Source organism: Bombus vancouverensis, chromosome 4, assembly GCF_051014615.1.
Source record: "Bombus vancouverensis nearcticus chromosome 4, iyBomVanc1_principal, whole genome shotgun sequence".
Classification (NCBI taxonomy): domain Eukaryota; kingdom Metazoa; phylum Arthropoda; class Insecta; order Hymenoptera; family Apidae; genus Bombus; species Bombus vancouverensis.
In genome coordinates this window covers 8,490,722-8,511,216 of record NC_134914.1, presented here as the reverse complement: position 1 = coordinate 8,511,216, position 20,495 = coordinate 8,490,722, and the positions used below count along the sequence as shown (strand labels likewise).

Here is a 20,495-nt window from a genome sequence, read left to right as displayed (position 1 = left end):
GAAAGTCAATAGTCAATGATCTCGCCGTTGATAACGTTCATGGTATACTGTGTCGGTAAAAGGCTCAGGGTACTATTGTTTTGTTGTTAATCTCGTGTAACGACGATGATGGTGTCATACGTGCACAGTCATCGAGTCCCGTTTATGGTGAACGCGTTGAAGCATAGTTAATACTATGACGACTGATGATGTCATACTGGCGTTCAAAAATTCGAATCCTCTCTGATCCGAAGTTTTTTTTAGCTTGTAATATCGCTTATTACATATTTCTATCCACTTACTTTTTATATATCCAAGATCATCGAGTTTCTTTAGGAATATAGGAAAAATGATATTTTGTTAATTGTCGATGGAAACAGCCGGCCATTAGTGAAAGTTGCGTTGGAAACTATATCGGGTTGTCATTAATGTTAAGCCGTAACAGAGAGAAAAGCGATGATAAATAAGCGCGACGGGTCATCGTCCACTGGGAGACGAGATTTATGTTCAACGAGCCGAACGAGACTGCCGATCGTTCCTCTTCGAGCACACTCACGCGCGAAATCTCGCGCGTCCCTGTGATCGTGCTGGCGTCATCGCAACCCCTTTTGGATCTATGGCTTCGTTACGGATCGGGAACGTGCTTTTCCTACCCCGCGTGCATCCACCACCCCTTCCGTTTTAGATTCGACGCTTCCGCGATGGTTTCTTTCGGGTTTCGTTTCTGCGTTTGACCATTCCTCTGAGGATTCTTGATTAATAGGATGGTGTTGGTTAATTTGGGCTCCCTGGTTTCGTAGAATGGAAGTTGTGGAGAATCGAGCTTATAATTGGTTTCTTTTTTTTTTAGATTGAATATAGGATTGGCGAATTGGATTGGAAAATTAATAGTTGTCGAGTATATGTTGATTTTTAAGAAAATACAATTTACAAAATTTAAAAGCTTTTATTCAATTGAATTTTTGGATCGACGATTATTATTACGATTGTTATCGCACATGTATTCAGCTCTACTTTAATAAAGTGGAGCTCATATTATAACGTTGTAATCGGCTCCTCTCCTTTATCGGATTGAATCTTCAACTATCATTGTTGTAGGTTGAAGTTGATACTCGATATCGAGGTTATATCGATCAGTTTTCCGTTTCCTTCGTACGATTGGAGGGTCCTGAAGGTTCCTTCCTTTTCTCCAATATTTGCCCGACCTTCGAACAGTAGGGCGGGGTCGATTTTATCCTGGCCAAAAAGCTTACACTCTAAGTGTACACTCTCTATCTGTCCAGAAACGTTTTATCGTATTTGCTTCGAAAACTATAAAGTTCGTTGTAAAACATTGCTAACTAACTATTACGTTCTATTTTTAATTACCATCAATTTAGATAAAACAGTTTAAAATAGAAACGTGAATCATCTTATTTTCTTAAACGAATTGAATTACCAGGAGTTTATTGAACAAATACCATAAGCAACTAATATATTTACAAGACTATTACTTTGTAAATATCGTCAATTAAAATCTTTTTCTTATACAAATAATCCTAAGCTATTTACCGGCTCTTGTTAATGATTTACGGCTAATCTCTATTCCAAAAGGAGAACGCGTAATCCGCATGTGTCGCAAGAAATCATTAGAAGCACGAAGTCTTTTATATTCAAATCTGTTGCTTTCGTTACAAGACAGTATGTGTATATGCCAATTTCATTCGACATCATTACGTTCACGTGTGCTTTACGCTTGCGTCACGCTTTTACACGAGTGCACGCGACTTTTACACAGCATTTGCATGCGAAGTCGTGGGCGCGTGTGCACACGTTTCATTGTCACGAAATCGAGTTGGTTTCGGATGGAAATACGGAAATCTTATGTACGTCTGACATCTCTTATTTTTCATACAACTTTGCCATTTCGTATTCTGATTATCAATTTTACATTGCTCTTGAATTTCTTTCCTTTTCGAATTTGTACTTTTATCGTAATTGTATATTGTAGTAGATGTATTAATGAACAGCCCAGATTGTTTTTGTAATTTCTTAAATCTAACACAGCAGATAAATAAAATAAAAGTTGCACATGAAGGATTTAGTTTACTTGCAGAGTATAAGAGAGTGTAAAGGTGAAAGAAAAAATGCAAAAATTCTGTTTTTATCTCTCTAAATGATTGTTATAATAGATCTTGCCTTTCTAGAGAACTTAAAAAGATTCTTGTAAATTCTTTTTACAACCTACGGAAACGACAAATGGCTTGTTTTTTATGTAGCTCTTCTGTACACGTTTTTCGCTTCAAAGAAATGGTAGCAGTAATAGGAAGAACTGTGGTTTCACCAAGTCAAAGTTACGCCGCAAATAACGTCCTATCTGAAAACAATTATTTACGATTATCGACAAAGTCTCAAACATGTCGACAGAAACAGACAAACACGCTTCGGCGTCCGATGTACGTTGGACTTCGTTGTATCTACAAAGTCAGTATCTGTTTCAATAGCTGCACTGTTGCGCATTGTGTTAATATTTTTTCATTTGCATACGAGGATATCCGATCGTGATTTTTCTTTGCGTCTTGTTATACGATCGCAATTACAGCGAATAACAGAAAATAGAGATTCTCTTTAGAAGATTCAAATGCCGATACATATTAGGTTATTAGAAAAGTGTCTTTCTTTTACAGACACTTCTTTTACAACAATGCATCTTTATACAAATATGAAACCTGATCTGTCGAACGTTGTAATCTTTATCTTATTTATATATATATATATATAGGATGGTTGGTAACTGGTGGTACAAGCGGAAAGGGGGTGATTCTACGCGAAAAACAACAAAAATAACAATTTTTCGTTTGAGGCTTTGTTTTCGAGAAAATCGACTTTGAATTTTCGTTCGGTACGCGTGCACTTTATCACGTCTCGTTATAACGGATCTCACTGTAGATCGTTGTGTCGATGGAAAAATTAAAAAAAAAAAAATTAAAAAAAATTTCTATTCTATATTTTCGACTTCTTTTTTCGCGTAGAATCACCCCCTTTCCGCTTGTACCACCAGTTACCAACCACCCTGTATATTTATATTGATCTTTGACTTTTCGAACGACTTAATATTTTATTTTCAAATTTACAAGGAAACAACGGTGTTAAATTTGATCACCACAGATGAAAAAACTAATAAATTGCATTTCACGCCCTTTAGAAAAACAACTTTAAAATTTAATAAATAGCGAAACAATCGCACATCGAACCTACCTTTTTCTTCGATTTTGGAATTAAATATGTGTGATTTACTCAAATACCTTGCTATCAACAAAATCAACAAATTCAATAAAAATGGACTTATCGTATCATTCCCATGGTGGTCTTTGTTTATGGCATATCGTAACAAAAGAATACCAAAATTAATGTAAAAAATGAATTCATAATATCGTGGCAAGTGGCCAGCTCGTTTCACGATTGTGTCACTATTGTCTTTGCAACAATTTTATTGTATAGTATCGTTCAGGTCAGTTATTATGCAATCGTTTGACCGTTTGACGCGGTTTTTTTTCACCAATTTGTCACAACAACTTATTAGTAATCACCGATTAAGCATTTTGTACGAAGCATCACTCGAATAATATTACTCGGAAATATTTTATCTTGTGGCTCGTTATTAATAGAGTTTGTCTATTCCAAGTATCCATGCACCACTCACGCTATAAATACGATATTTATATCGCGAATCGCGGGTGCGAAACGCTGAACAGACAAACAGAAGAGACTTCAATTAATATAAACGTTTGATATTCGAGTAACAACAACATGGGCGTTATGCAATTTGGGTGGGTAAAAATATGGGGCTACTCTGAAAATCGTATCGTTGCGAGTAAACACAGCATACGCGTCTCGTCTCATGCATATTACGCACCGGTATAATCGCTTTAATCGCTCGTAACGATCGGATTATGAGATTAATCGTCGCATACAGGATAATGGCTGCGGGAACTGCCACGTAATACTCGTCGTGTTTCGTTCGAAGAACAACGCTCTAAAGATTTTTCAAGTAACAACCTAACCAAGGAATGACAATGCAGTAGTATAGTAGAGTTACATTTATCTGAGTTTCATTCATAGTAGCGAGCACGCAAATATACTAAATTTCATTTAATTTAGTTTGCAATTATTACTCAAAAACGAATCTGAAAGCTGTTATGCTATAACGTTTTAAAATACAAGGATATTTTTAGATCCTATATTATAAAAAGAAAATGCAAATTTTCATAATAAACGTAATTGAATTTACGAGTATTTCCCTGTTCACAGTTTCATCACTATGCATGATATTTGTTAGTGATTTGTATTCAACTATAATGTACGATTATGGAGAAAAATGGTATGTACTTGAACGATCAGTTTAGTGCAAATTGACATAAACCTTTGCAGACTTCGTATGTTTACTACGTTTTGTGTTGTGATATGTAATACTAGTTTTTCCTAGCAGACTACTGTAATTTATTGCTGTTTTGCTCTGTGTGAAGTCGTAGAACGTTCATAAATATTTAATGACACGAAGAACATTGTTTTACACTTTTTTGCAGCTACTGTCTGTTTTATTACCTTTTTCTATTGTTAGACAACGTAGTTGAATGCCATTGTAAACTTGTTCACTGCAGACTTTGACCTTAATCTATACCATTTAAAATTCTCCTTCGTTATAAAGCTTGACAAATGAAGATAAAAAATTGATATACAAGGCTCTCATTTTTTAAATATGATATGTATAACATTGTCGCTTTTTCCTCTCTTTCAATTTACACAGTTGATTAGTATACCTTTTGAGAGAGGACAAGTAAAGAGTGAAGAATTTTTTTATTGATCGATATTTTTCAACAGCAGTTGAAAAAATTGATTACATAGCGTGAAGGTTAAGTGACTGATTAAATTCACTTATTTACACGTGACAACCTATTACTTGATTGAGAAATTATAAAAAATAAGGATAATCAATGAATCTGTTGTTCCCAATAAATTTATATGAGTTGCGGGATATTTCAATATAATTAGAAAATTACTCATTTAATCGTTTAATCAGAAATATTAACTTTATTATCGTCCTTCGTATCGTTTACACCTGTACAGGTAACCAGCTGTTAGTTCTTACGTGTTTTTGTCTTTGTCGTGGGTATTACAGCGGGTGTCGAGTTCCTTGACGTCACGATCGATGCCAGAAATTGTGCCACGTTTATGTCTGCACACTAATTGATCGCGTCAGCCTGCCGATTATCTAATCATGTTCAGCTGTGCTTCCTCGAGCAAGACGGCGATCTTCGCGCTGTCATTTGCCGAGCCTCTGAACAATCGCACATACACACTACTCCTCGATGACTCGTTCGAGTGAACGCGAATCCATTCCGCTCTAAACAACACCTGTTGAAGGCTACCGATTCTCCACAATTCTTTTTTTATTGAAGCAACTAGAATCACCACTAGAGAATATTTTGTAATGCATCGTATATCATACATTGTTAAACAAATTACAACTGCAGATTAATTGACATTATTTCCTTATTCTATATTATAGTTTTTTTTTTTTATTTCAAACGCATAACGTTATAGTAGATTTACAAAGCTAAACGCTGATGCAAAAGAGAAGTTCAGTTCCCGTGATGATTTAATTAATTTGGATCTTTATTCTGGGTTATCTTCTTTATGAAGGATTATTTGTTCCGAATTTTACGGGACTCTGGAATCTTCGCAATTGCCGATTAATTTCATTTCTAAGAATAATAATGACGCTACGAATAATAATAATAACAATAATAATAACGAAGTAGAAAGACATTGAAAAATGACTGGGATTCGATTTATTCGAACAAGGACACCGCTAGTCGCTATTGTACAACAAGCGACGTTATTCGTTAAGTGTTATCAATTCGCGATGCAATTTAAACGGCAACCAGTATTTCTTGTTTCAATCTCGTTTCCTTGCTCGTTGAAGCAGCCATGTTTATAGCCAGATCCGTCGCGACGGATTTTGCAACGGATCGCGGTCTGTAAATGAGGATTGTTGTTGCGAAATGGAAAAAAGATATTGGTACGATGTCGTTACGTAAAATTAGAATGTCCTCTCGAGCCGGTCTCGTTGTAGATTATGCCGATGACGATCTGGAAATGGAGCATGCCGCCACGTGTTCCTTCACATCTTAATTTGCATGTGTCCTGTCGTTGGTTTTCATTCATATTGCTTCTCGTGTCTGTATATGTTATACCAGACGTATAACGCTTCGCGTATATTGTGTCGTATTCTCATATCGCTTTATCGTCCGATTTTCCTTTTAATTCGATACTCTTGACAACAACGATCGAGCCTCTATCGAGCAAAGGTCAAGAAACATACGGAACAAACGTAAATATAACGAGGCAAAAATCGTGAAAGTAACCAAACATCGTCGAGTAAAAATTTGCGAATATAGTACACGTAATTCTAACTTTCATCGTATGATTCGCTCACGCTGTTTCGTGTTTTACGGTTTAGAATCACTGTATAGAGCTAGCTGATGGTATATTGGCTTACTTGGTAGAAAGGGTGTATCTTCCAACATTTGAGCCAGAAGATCCAATTAACGAACACGCGGTTGGTGATCTCTGACAATGAAAATCCTATTAATCGGCCGTTGGTCGCTGGCGTATTATTGCTAATACCCGTTGTTGGAAGAATTATATTTCCATTCTATCAAAGAATTATTTTTCCGGATTATATAGAGCAATAAACGGAACATTAATGATTAGGAAAAGTAGCCTATATCGAAACAAGTAATATGTAATGTACGACATTATTAAATATTATCGTGAATCGTATAATAATTACAATGTTAGATATACAAATTAAATCAGTGACTTATTAAATAAAATTATGAAGTTTATTTATGACTCGCGTAAATTAATTTTTTTTTTATTCAACAAATTCAAGCAAAGTTACACGAATACAGATAATGTTCTTTTCAAAATTATCATAAGACAAGAAAATATTTGAATTTTTAATAAACTGAAACTGTTTCCGATAATAAATTGACTAATAATAATGAACCAAGTTTACATAAATACATAATTGAATTTGTAATATACATGTAGCACACACTTATATGCAAATAAAAATCAGTTTTTTGTTCATATTATGTAATATAGAAATGTCTGAAGAAGAGGCAAGAAACGATGATGTTTTGAATATAAAAATATATCGAGTAATATTATTAGAGCGTACTTGAAACTAATACGCTTTCGTTCGATACAATTTCTCATTTTTATCCTTATCGATAAATATAACGATATATGCGGCGTCGATATCATTTTTTCATTCGCGGAACGATGATCTTGTTGAACGATGTTAATAATTTGAGTCTTTAACCTTCGCATGGACACTCGAGCTTCGCATCGAACCTATTTATCGCACGTGTCCAGCTTTTTATCTTTTCCGAATTAATTTTCTCTCGTTGTTGTTCAAACAGAAGACAGATCTATCGGAGGATCTATAACAATCGAGTGACCATGACGCGACACCGATAGATGATACGATACAAGCTAAAGCCTTCCCATTGTTGTGCAATTTTTTCGCGATCGAACAGAAGATTCATTCTGGAATATCATCGACGCGAATTTTCATAAATGAATGCAAATTCATTTTGTCATCGTGGCTATCGTGTATCAGCAATCGTGTATCGACAATTGTATATCACTATTGCGATATTAATAATCGCGTTTCTTTCGAAGAAGAAAATACAAGCACAAGGATGCTCTCTCAATAGCATAATCAAACGGATGAAAAAAAGACGATAAAATTTTATCGCAACTGTCAACGTAATAATCTTGTAATCGGCGTACCGTTTTAGAAACAAATAATTTCAAATTCCAAAATTAGAGCGATTATAACCGTATAATTAGAGCATATTTCAAAATTAGACGAATCCAAAATTACACATTTTCTTCCCCGAATCGTATGCAATATTAGAAATTATGTAAATCGGTCAGCTGCTCCGACGATCTTTGAAAGTTTTATATGATCGTTTCGGAGAAAGTTTACATATCATTTTCTCGTGATTCGTAACTCGTGACAACGAAACGACCATCACAGGCTCGCGACACATTTTTCTGTGCGCACATGAGGTGACTCAGACGGTTCAACTATTTCGACAATATACACGCTGTTGCTCATTACACACTGCAACGAGTCTTTAATCGACGAGACGCGTTCGCGATCCACCGATTGTCCGTATTACAACGCGTTCGACGTATATGCGTCGACTGTGTGTATCCGCCTTTAGATTAGCCTGGATACGTTGATAAGAAACCGGCTACGGCGGGTTCGGAAGCGCTCGTGACGATTGGTGGGTGTTGAAAGAAAAAAATTGTACATAAGTACAGACGGGGAGATACGCGGCTGGTTAACGCGAACGGAGTGTGCTGACTCGATTAAAGCGAGACCTTTAATGTCGAGGGTCACGAGTCACGAGTCCTGATCATTGCTTTCACATATACATCGTTTCAGATTTGTTTACTACACCGTTCTGTTAACAATCGCGTTGCTACGAAAGATCGAGTTCTGTTTCTGGTCCTATCGTTTCTTCGATTCAAATCGTGATACTTTCATTTTTTTTAAATTGTTTCTTTATGTATCTTCATACTTATTGATGATTTATTTAATTTACAGATTATACATTGTCTTTTCTACAATCTTACATTTAACAGATAGGATAATCAATTGACTTGTTATTTGCAAAATATTCATATACGGTTTCATTTGTTTTCCTATCAAGCTTGTCGTTATTATGCAAAGGAATTTATTAGTGTCGATAACTTGAAATTTTTGACTTGCAAAGTTTCACTAAAATATCGCTTCGGTTGCGTTGATCAATTGTCTTGTTTCGAATGGAAATGTGACATTGGATAAGGAAGAATCTACTATATATCTATATATTTCGAAATTAATATATATATATCTAAAAATTCGAGTAGAAATTAGTATGATTTCTGACGAAATATCGACGAAATATTACAGATTTTGTATAATATGTATAGGACACAAATTAACTTCCCATGGATCAGATTTTTTCAGATTCTTTAATTCCATATGAGTTTTCTGCGAGGCCGTTTGTTTGGAAACGTTCGATCGTTAACAGTGATAACTAAATTGGTTCACGTAACTCGTTGCAATTTAAAATCTCTATTTCAATCGACGTAAACGTCGAATGCTTTTTATAGATTCAGCTCATTAAAACGTTAAATTCATTCGTGTATGGAGATCGAGTGTCAACGTAAAAAGGTACTTTATTGGTCGATGTATCGTCGTTTAATCGTTCGTGTTCAGTTTGCTGTAAATTGCTTTGCCGTTATGCCACCCAATTATTAAACGTTCATTTCTAATCGTTATTACTTCATTAGCCTCGATCTTTTCTGATACGTCTCTCTTTTATTCTTATAAAAATTTACCTATTTATTATTGTTTATTAATAGGAATAATAATAGAATTTAATAATACATTCTACTAATGATAATAATGATCAAATATAGTAAATTGCATATGAAATGACTGATCTCTTAACGAACACTTCAACGTTTATAGTTTTCTTGGGAATACTGTTAATCAAATTACGATCCGCAGGATTCGATACATTTTGACCATTGTAAAACAAACGTGTCTGAGACACAAACACCATGTATGTATAATAATTATCGATGGTTAATTTAGGTAAGAGCGTTAAGTACACCGCAAACAGCTCCGACAAGTGGAGACCGATGATGCCTTAACCTTCGATGCTAATTAATCGAATTGGTAGACACATAGTCTTTAAATAATCGGATTATCGGTATTGCGATCGGTAGACAAATCTTCACTATTGTCTAAATCGACAAACAAATCTGTTAAGTCTCAAGCTAATTGCGTTTCGACATATTCGGATTGGTACGTACACTGGCAACCATAAGTATTATCTACTGAAATGTCCGCTATTTTATTTATTATATACTAAATAATTTTCGCAGGCTTCATTTTCTGGTTACTTTATTCGAAATCAATTATTCCATTCGCAACTCACGTGCCTCATAAAATAAGATACTAAATGATATAAGATCAAGCTTGTAATAAAACCTTCAAAGCAAATCTTCAAACGTACAATTTAATTTTTCTTATAAATTTTGTAATATACGCGGTTAATAAATTTCAACTGAATTTTCTGATTCTGACTCATATTTATGCCTAACTTAACTTCATTAACTTGCTTTATGAATAATAATATATTCATGTTCCTGCTTTCGTCGTTAAGTATCATTGAATATCTTCGATCAAAGTTAACACTGATTATTCCTCGTACTGTCCAGATTTTTTTTTCCTGGCCAGATTACGTAACGCAGTTCCACCGTTTTTTCCCGCTTTTTCTTTTTTTCCTGTTATATATTTTTTTCTTAACCGTTGTCACGGAATCGTGTTTGCACTAAACTAAATATATAACGGAGCCCATTCATCCAGTTCATCATCCTGATTTTACGTACGTTCAGGAGGCTCCACGAGTGTCTCAGATGTCACAGGTATCGTTAGGTGTACCAAATCGAAGATTATTAGTAACTGGATCGTTAAACGGTTAATATTACTGAAAATAAATATAACGATTTTTTCTTCGTTCTCGCTAACGTCAACCTGGTAATGAGAGCTACAGTATCTTTGATTAAGGTCCGCCTTCCGTCACTTCCATAAGATGCAAAACGAAATTCTCCTGTTATTCGCGCGTCTCGGGAAACTGTTTTTCTTTCATTGCTCTTGCCGTTAATAGACGTTTATCAAATACATATATTTGCTTATCCATAAGAAAATTTTGAGTAATTATTTACCAAGTGAACGATCTCAACAATTTCAATGACCTTAAGAGATGTTATCAAGGTTAACATTCTGAACAATTTTTCCTTGTACATATATACGCCGCTCGGTTTCAATTTCCTAAATATCAGCAAAAATATATCCTACCCTATATCATATTCTGCTTCTGACAGGAAGTGTTCACATTACGCACACAGTCCTGGTATTGTTTACGCGTTATCGTATCTATATTACAACAAATTATTAAATTTGTTGAATTGTTTGTAACGTAGACGGTTGTATTTTTATCTAGCCCAACCAAAATTAATTCACGGAAAGGCGAAATAGAGGGTTTCATCTTAGATCCTAGATCGTTTTCTACTGAACTGATATTGGTTATTAGTTTGGTACTTGTACTGGTATTATACTATATGAGGTGGTATGGTGATAGGTGCGTAAGGAACTACTCTTGGTCTTTTTAACGAACAATAGTTTATTTAGAACTAATCAACAATCAGAGTTAACAATTAACAATTACACTTAACAGACAACTGGTAACAACTAACAAATAACGATAGACATCGAGAGATCATTCGACGCGTTGCTATGCAAATAGTACCGAGGAGTTACACATTTAATGGCGTAAGACAGACTGACTCTGCTTTTGTTTCGGATCGCGCAGATTCTTCCCTTCGTAGCCCATCGATATCCCCCACTAGCGTGCATTCATTAGATGTGCCGCCAGTGCTGGCACGTATATGCTCTTCCGAGAATTCGGCGGAAAGAGTGTGAAGATATCGATGGTACATTGGGCACGTCCGGAGCCGTTTGCATCCGGAGCCGTTGAAAAGTTCCGTGACCCGTGCCGCCACATATACACTAATAATAATAATAATTGCGCCTATGCCAGAAACAAACAAATAGATGCGGCAAGTGATCATAATTATCGAGTGTCTTGGTAACGGTAGCATGAAATAAATTTAGCTATTAAATAATTTAGAATTTATATAAAACTTTATATTATATTATCGTTTATTCGAAATTGAAAAAATATTTCAGCCATTATTTTAAGAAACGTAACTATTCGACTATCCAAATCATACCGCTGTCGAAATAGAAACTTGGCTAAATAGCCAATATAACGTCCTTTGCGATTTCCATACCGTGTAGTGTTTGCTCTGGTTTCCCGCCAGACACGTTCTACAGTTTGTGTATGTGCATTACTGTCTGCATTACTGTCTACAGCTGTATGGTTTGTACCGTAGGATACCTCAGATCAATAACACACATGTTGTAAATAGTAAACTACCATATATAGTATCGAATATGTTTTTGCAAATATGACTAAAACCGAGTGACGATTATATTTATAGAAGAAAGTTAGTCAGAATGTTGAGATCGACCGCTTTGTAAATAATTACCAAATTTTATCTCAGCGATAAGAATACGGCGATGAAAAAAGAAAAGGAACATCTTTTCTTTGCATTAGATTCTATCACTTATCCCTGTTCGTATTTCATCGATCGATCACGGATTCGAACATCGCTGAGGATTGTTTCATTTAATTCGGAATAAAAGTTGCCAAGGGGGAAGAATCCATAGAGAAGTTGGAAAAGTAAAAGGAGAAGGGGACAATAGAGTTAGGTTGCAATCAAATGAGCTGATTTTATGGGAACGGCGTCGCATTTTATAGCCTCGTCAACAGTTTAAACATCCAGTAGATCTAGTTCTTTCAGATATTCGATCTTTCACGTATCCTTCAAAAGTCGTGACTTTAAATTCGAGAAAATAATAGTAAAAAAAAGAAAACGACTATCAGATGATAGAAAATTTCATCCTAGGAAATAACGACGAATAACAACCAATCGAACAACTGTTTGATCGTGTAGAAATTTAATTGGAAAACTTTCGTTCAGAAAGCTTCATTCTGTAACAGATCCATCCATCAAAATCGAAGTATAAAAGTAACAAAAATTCATGAAAAATTAATCCATCGGGTACACGCGAGGTCGTCAGCACGTGTCCTTGACTTCTCCATAATGTTCATCGCCATATTAACTCGTTATACAACGGTAAACTGCAAAATTGCTGTAAAAAGTTCAAGCACTATAACCAATTAGAACCGCGAGGGAACAAAGTGGTTCGTTACTCAGCGATTTTTTCGTACGAAGGGTTAATACGGTACCGTTCGTAATTATTCGAACGATAATGAGTTCTAACTTAACTCCAGCCGTACAGTTACTCGTTATGCAAACAATATCCCCGAAAGATAAGTCGCCGTCTATATTTCGTCGTTTCGGGGCGAAACCAATTCGAAACTGACTCGAAGCTTGCCAATTAGAGCGCGGGCATGTTGGAGACTACCTGTTGCTTTGTTCCGACGTGGAACACGTTAAAATATTCAGATTTAATTTTCTCTTGCCCACCGACCCATTCATTACCGCTTCTGCTTCATCGTAAAACTAGAAACAAATTTTTTCTCTTCCCATATAGAAATTTTTAAACCTTGAATACGTAGATACGTAGATGCGTGTTGTCCGCATTTATAGAAAATTTCTGGATGTAAAGATGCACGGTATGCGACCGAAATTGAATATTTAGTGGTTACAATAAATCGTTTCGTACATTTTTCCTTTTGCATATTTTCTTTTAATAGATACAAGTTTTTCAGCTGTATTCAACAAGTTATGAATCTACAAAATACTCACAGTCCTCGGTCTATTTATTCTTCAGTAGCAGATAAAAAATAGAAAGTTGATTGTGTTATTATTGGACGATAATATTAAAATAAAATTCGCAAGAGCTGAAATTTCACCCTTGAGAGCCCTATGGTTTAATTTAGACACGTAAATCGAACGTCCCCGCAATAAGCGTGCAATTTTTACATTTTCCAACGGTCGATCAGGCGGAGCAATTATAGGTCCACCTTAACGTGTGTTGGATCATCGTCAACATCGTTTTCCCCCGAAAATAAACGAACTGGGGATGAAATTATAGGGATAAAAACTGCTCGCCGGGAAGAACTGTGTGCGATGTGTCGGGCTTCAGCCAGTAGCTTCGAGATGCGATAGATAGACAGTGGGGTAATTAGCGGCTGCTGATTGGTTACCTTCCTTCTCGATATATCCGAAGCTGGTCGGGGATGCAGGAACGTATAAACGTGTTGCGTGAGCGTTCATGGTGGGGGCTTATTTACTCGCTATTCAAACCATGCCGGGTTGGCCGATCGACGACGAGACAAGAAACGCCAGTGTGCGTCTGACAGTCGTTGCGATCAGGCGATGTACCTTGAACGGTATATCGATTCGTTTGTGTTTGCTTGATCGTTCATATTACCGTGTGAACAACATCGAACTGGTGCTGTGTTGGTTAAAAAAGTGCTGCTATTTCAGAGAAAGATAGACATTTTCTTCGGAATCCATTTCATTTTTCTCGATTCTTCATTGTAAACAGAAAGGAAGAAAGAGGAAGAGAGAAACCTCTTTTCACGAATTTCCATTCGATTCGATCATCGTACCAGAGACTACATACACACGTTGAGACTGGCAATTTTTTTGGAAACGATCCAAGATCAAGTTTTTACCAAACGATTGCCTAAATCGATCGATCGATCGATTCGCGAACGGAGGTAACTTAGAACACGTGCACCTCGAGAGTGATATGGAACAAGTTGCTCGTACGACGAGGCTCAATCGTGTGGAGAGACAGTGCGAAGTGAAAGCGCGAAGATCGATCGTTTCAATCTTCGGAGATCGTCGATCGACGCGTGAAATATACGCTTGAGAACTACAGAGAAGATCACTTCTCGGGCCTTCTGGTCCTCGGAGACCTCATGGCACCCGATCTTGAGAAAAGGCGGCAAGAACTTAGGAGGACCAACAGTTGTACCTTGGAACAGGGGCACGAGCACCTTCAAATGCTTCTGCAACTTCGATGCACCGGAAATGCATTGATCGAGCCTTATCGACACGGTAAACTTGATCCATCTCCATATGTGTATGCTTCATTATTACTGTTTAATATTCAACGATTGGATCATGCCTACATAGGCCTGGTAATTGATATCTCCAGTCGAAACCAGTTGTTTCTGTGTGTGGTATTTTCAATTCTTTCTTTCCTTTTCTTTTTTTATTGTCTTTCATCTCTCACTTGCGACTTACGTCGAGACTTTGAGTGATTTATACCGCACGCTTAATGCGATATTTATATAAATTTTATTTGGACGTAGAGAATTTCCCGTTTCTTTTATTAGTCGTAATCGTTACTATATTCTAGGACTATAAAAGCAGTAAAACATAATCGACTCGTAACTTTGCATAGATATTTTATAAATTTAGGTACTTATATTTTTTAAGATGTTAATCATTGTTTTGTAAAATATACGAATAAAGATGTGTTCTTTTTATTTTCATTTCTTTCATCCAAGTTTTATACGTCATTGGTGCTTTTAATTTCAGCAACAAAGCACTCCAACGAATTAATAACGTGTGCGCTCATTGCCACAGCAATTCCGTTTTATTTCCTTTTTTTTTTGTTGTTGTTGTTGCTATCATAGAGTTCAAGAAACTCAAACGAGCTCACTTTTCTTGCTATTGAATGACGCAGTTTTCTTTGGGTTTAAGAGACAACGTTTCGTATGTTGCATCATCCACGTAAGAGGAGATAAATTTCACGTGGCTTTCTTTATCAAAATTTTTTTACAAGTCTGGATTACTAATGTTTTAGCCACGTTTCTTCTTCCCAACCTGGTTTATGGATATACCGGAATGATTAATTGGAGGAATTAGAGAAATTGCGAAGATTTCTGCAACTTAATCGAGCTAACGCCACCGTTAGCGCTACAAGACGATAAAGAGTTTCGCATGTTCATCCTACCGGTTTCTCTCTTTATTAAATAGGTACCCTTAGGCGAATCTTCTACTTGTTTATGCCGTCGTCGATGAGAACGCCACGATACCTCCTTTCCTTTCTTCTTTTCCTCTCCTCTTCTTACCTCTTTTTCAAACGTACGATTATTCTGCTCCAAATTCCACAAATTTATTTGTCTCTATTTTAAACGAGTTTCGCGCTTTATTTCAGTTAACGTGTAACTTAAATACGTCTGCATCGTACGAACAACAAGCCGTTTTTTCGTGTTTTACGAGTCGGCCTCTACTCCGAAACGGTACGTTATTTTCATTCAGTGGAATATATAGTTTTCGTTTGACCTTTGATAAAGAGAAATACAATTTGTTAAAAATTAGTCGCGCTGCAGGTCTTCATACATTTGACAAAAAACGTAGTTTTCGCTTAAGTAAAAAACCATGTACACACAACGTCGTATATTAGCACGTTTATTCTTTAACATATCAGGTATTGATAAAACAGTTCTTGATCGTTTTGTCGTAGTAAGTACGCAATAGCTTTGCTTACTTCGTTTTTTTAAGATCTACGAAGTTTTTTGTAAGTAGCATGGTATCCCTTTCATCCCTTAAAATCTTATGCATAAGTATCTCATACATAAAGGGACACGCCTTCTTCATTCGATGCGTTTCCACCTCGAATTCATACAGATACTATGTAAATCTATCCATCTCTTAAATTCTCATAAATAACAATTATTCCATACGACACATACTTCGTCACTCCTCTTCTTTCTAAATCCTCCAGTCTCCCTCTACGTTCTGTATTTCCATTCGGAACTCGGGATGGGGTCGATTGCATTTCCACGCTATTTTTCTCTGCTTATCTGCCGTCTCGATATTATTGTTAGAAGCATTTCTGCGCGTTGTTTCGTCTGTCTAACACCCGGGAAATCGACGCCGTCTCTATTGTATCGGTTCTGAGATAACCTCTGCGAGGAATCCTTCGAACCGTACCACTCCGTTCCTCCGCCATCTCCTTTCCTTTCCTCTTTTCCTGCGTCTCGAACGCTCACGATAAATCACTGCCCTCGCGCGCTCCTTCCTCTCCTTCGCCCTTGATACGCGCTTCTCTCGCCTCTTACCCCTATCGTCATCGTTGGCGAACGTTCTCTATCTGTGTTATGCTTTCTTATGATTCACTCGTTTGGTCCCAGAACGCAGGAGGAGAAGGAAGACTACGGCCGCTGAGAGACGGTCGCGAATCGCGATACTCCGGTTATCGCGGCCCGTCTGAAAAGCGCTTTTGCGCGGTCGTTGCCAGGCGAAACGGAAGAAGGGAGAGCCAATCCGCTTCGGGTCCGCGGCAATCCGCCTCGAAACCACCGCCGACCAATCGCGCTTTGCGTCTCCCGCGCTTTTCTTCGTCGTTCGTTCCTCTCCGATTTTCTGTCGTTGGAGCGTTCGCGGCCGATCGTGGCGAACGATCAGCTCCTCAGTCGTCCTCCTCCTCTTCTTCTTACCGATCTTCTGGCTTGTGGTAAGAATTTTCAGAACCGTTCCACATAGTGTCACGAGTTGTTGCGATCTCTATTGTTCCATGTTACGTCTCGTCGATCCGTTCGAGAACGGGGTGTTTCCTGCGTTCGGCGATACGCTCTTCGGTGAGTCGTGAGAATCGTTTTCGTCGTTCGATTGACAAAATTTGGCCGTACGACAACACGCGACAAGATCCTATCGATCGCAGAATTAACAGAATTCTATTGATCGGGCAATCGAAAAGATCGTGCCATTTGAAATTCTTATAATACACCTTTGAAAATATTATGTCGATTACGGTGTGGGTCGTAGGATTGAAAAAGATCGTAGTAAATTGGAAAGATCGTTTCTATCGGAGCATCGATACATCGAAGAATTGAGAAACATTGTAAGTTGGCGTCGATCATAGGATTGAACAAATTAATAAGTTGAAAAAGTCGTAGAATTGAAATGATTGTATGGATCATACTATATGAAAAAATCGTGTGCATCGAAGAATTAAAGAAGTCGTGTAGATTTGAAAAGGATCGAAAGAAACGCGCCACTTGGCGGGACAGTTTCTCTGATGAGCGATGAAGTTGCGGGAAGTAAAATTTAGCATAGGAATGAGTAATGTGCGTGGTTGTAAAGTAATCCTTCTGGATTGCGTAAGATGAGGCTTGCGCGGATTATTTATTTCTCTGAGGATCTCGTGTCTGTAGATACAAGTATCGGGAGTAAAACTGTCCGCATGTTCACGCTGCTATTACGATAATAAAGGTTACACGATTGCGCAATTCTATCTAATCGTTGATTATTATTTAATACCAGTAGGAGAAAAAGAATCTAAATAGTCGGAGAAAGTTTCTGCAGTTTTCTTCGACGTATCTGCGTTCGCTCAATGATTCGAATCTCGAATTCCATTAAACGAACGTATTATTGTTATATACCTATCGTTACTTTTCTTTGCCAGCGATGTCGAAGAAAAAATAGTTGGACGCCATTGAACAACGCCAAACAGTTTCGCCTTTGTTTCTCGTTGTTCGATCTTGGTAAAACGTATCACAGATTCTTTTGTCATTGTCGGCCATGAAATTACTTGTGGTCGAGCTACACATATAGGAAAGAAAAAAAAATAGAGGTAAATTGTTCCGCGATCTTCAGACAAGTGTGAAACGTATGGATGTGAAATACTCGTGAGCGCGCTTGCTATCTGTCGTTCTTGAATTTGCGACAAATTAAAACGCGAAATATTTTACCAGCGACTTGAACGATTTTTTTTCTCTCGTTAACGATCGTTTAACGTACACTGGGAACAGATGATCCAGCTAGCCAAATAGGCGTAATTTTTCGGTACATCTATATCTCTCAGATACTTTGTAAATATCTGTGTCCTCGCATGAGATTATCCAATTTCGAGTTACCTGAACGCAGCCGATGAAGCTGACTCGACGTTAAAATTATCACAAATTAGCGTAGAACGCAGAGTCGAATGTCGAAACTTGTTATATCCGATCGTGGCCGAGCCTTGATGAGACATTTCATGGATCGTTAGGTAGGTCGGACATTGCAGCGTCGACAAATATTTTGTCAGCTCGGTATCTTGTGATTAGAAAAATTCCATCGTAAATGGAAAATGATAAACATCGCCATACGTATTCGATTCGATTTTAATATTTAATCGGCTACGAATTAAAAGTTTCTTCGTATTTCCAGCATTTTTCTCTTTTTTTCTTTTTTTTTTTTTTGTTACAATCATGAACGAGCTTAAACGGGCAAATACTTAATAGATTGAACGATATTAAACAAGCATGCAATTATACAATCGTGAAATGCTTCCAAGAAACGCTGGAAAACAGCCTCATTTTCCAGAATCTTTTGTTACGATGAAGCTCTGATTGTAATTCGTCTTTAATTTTCAGAGATTCAAAGGTATTGAATAATTATTACTTCTTTTAAGTGATTATTCGTATTGCCATATGAAAAAAGCAATTAAATAGCATTGTGCCTTCTGATAAATAACACTGATTCTTCGTTATATTATTACGCTGAAAAAAGTTAATTCCTAGGAATTGAAGATGATTTATTATTCACGTTATAACGCTAGTTATCTTAATTCGTAGTTATAGTAGCGAAACTTTTGCACATAATTTTGATTATACGATCAAAGTCTACCTTGCTCCGAACTAAAGTCAAGTACTATTATAATTTATGTTATATCTAGAGGTATGCGAGAACCCGAATACTTTGGGTCGGGACCTAATTGTTGGTTGTGAATTTTTCTCGGGATCGGATCGGCTTCCTGAAAGTATCTCGTAATTCGAGATAGCATCCCGGAGACTTTAACACTACTCCAGAATTTTAAATATACGTAATAAATATATAACAAAATACGAGATAGATATAATATAATTTTATAATTCTCAAGAATTCCGACAATCTCGAATTACGAGATACTTTCAGGACTCGACCCGTCCCGAGTATCGGATTGCCAACACGTTCGGCTTCTCGTTCTATATTTCTAGTTCTGATGTAAAAAATGCAGGAGATCTTGATGACACTGAAACAATTATTTTCTAAATTACTTGTTCAAATTCTTTGCCATTTTATTACACTCTCGAGGGATTAATCCGTTTCTCGGCCTCTTGAGTGCTTCCGGGAACGTAGGACAACACGATGAATCGTAGTAGATGGGCCTCGCTCGCATAGATTGCATTCTTTGCGAAATTATCCAACATCCATAGAATTCAACTATGCGTTTTTCATTCCTAGAAGAATCTCGTTGACGATTACGAACGTGTACAAATTCTTCAACGTATTCAATTGGCCACGCTCGACTCGCAACAGTGAGAAATTAGTTTGATAACCTTCTTGTTAAACCGCAATTCGTGAGGTTATTTCGGGTCACGTTTCGTATCGTTGGATACTCAGTAATAGACAGATTTTCCCTAGGGAAACGTGACGCAATTTTTTCCATCTTTAAATATGCTTCTTTATAGATTTTTTCTTTTAATCGTTCAAAATACAATATCCATTTGCCGCATGATCTCCAGATAGATCTTTTTCTGCAATCGTCGGTGAGATGCTCGAAACTCAATATCCGCTCTTTACATGGCTTTTCTTCCTGAACTTTTTTCTTCTAATTATCGATGAAGTATTAAAAACCCAATATTATTAATTTAGAGATTCGCTCGTCAATCAAATATTCAGATCGCGATATTTATTCATTTCGTTACATCGAATCGGTGATAGTACTCTACTTTATATTCTGGCCATTTCTCACGTAAAAACTCGTCAAGGTTATACGGATTCCCTAATCTTTTTTCAACGCGATCACGCCTGGATCT

General features: G+C 36.8%; 1 protein-coding gene across 7 annotated transcripts in view; it reads left to right on the top strand.

Moving 5' to 3' along the window:
• NFAT (nuclear factor of activated T cells 3) overlaps window positions 1-20,495 on the top strand; it is a 58,277-nt gene that overhangs the window by 19,337 nt on the left and 18,445 nt on the right. For 5 of the 7 annotated variants that reach the window (XM_033334416.2, XM_033334415.2, XM_033334419.2 and 2 more), the window contains exon 1: window positions 14,013-14,760. The exons of 1 other annotated variant lie outside the window; for it this stretch is intronic. In XM_033334416.2, the coding sequence (XP_033190307.1) occupies window positions 14,622-14,760 (139 nt within the window). In that variant the 5' untranslated portion in view covers window positions 14,013-14,621. Of the gene's footprint in view, window positions 1-14,012; window positions 14,761-17,215; window positions 17,295-20,495 lie in introns of those variants that run through there. One more of the 7 variants, XM_033334414.2, reaches the window with a different exon arrangement.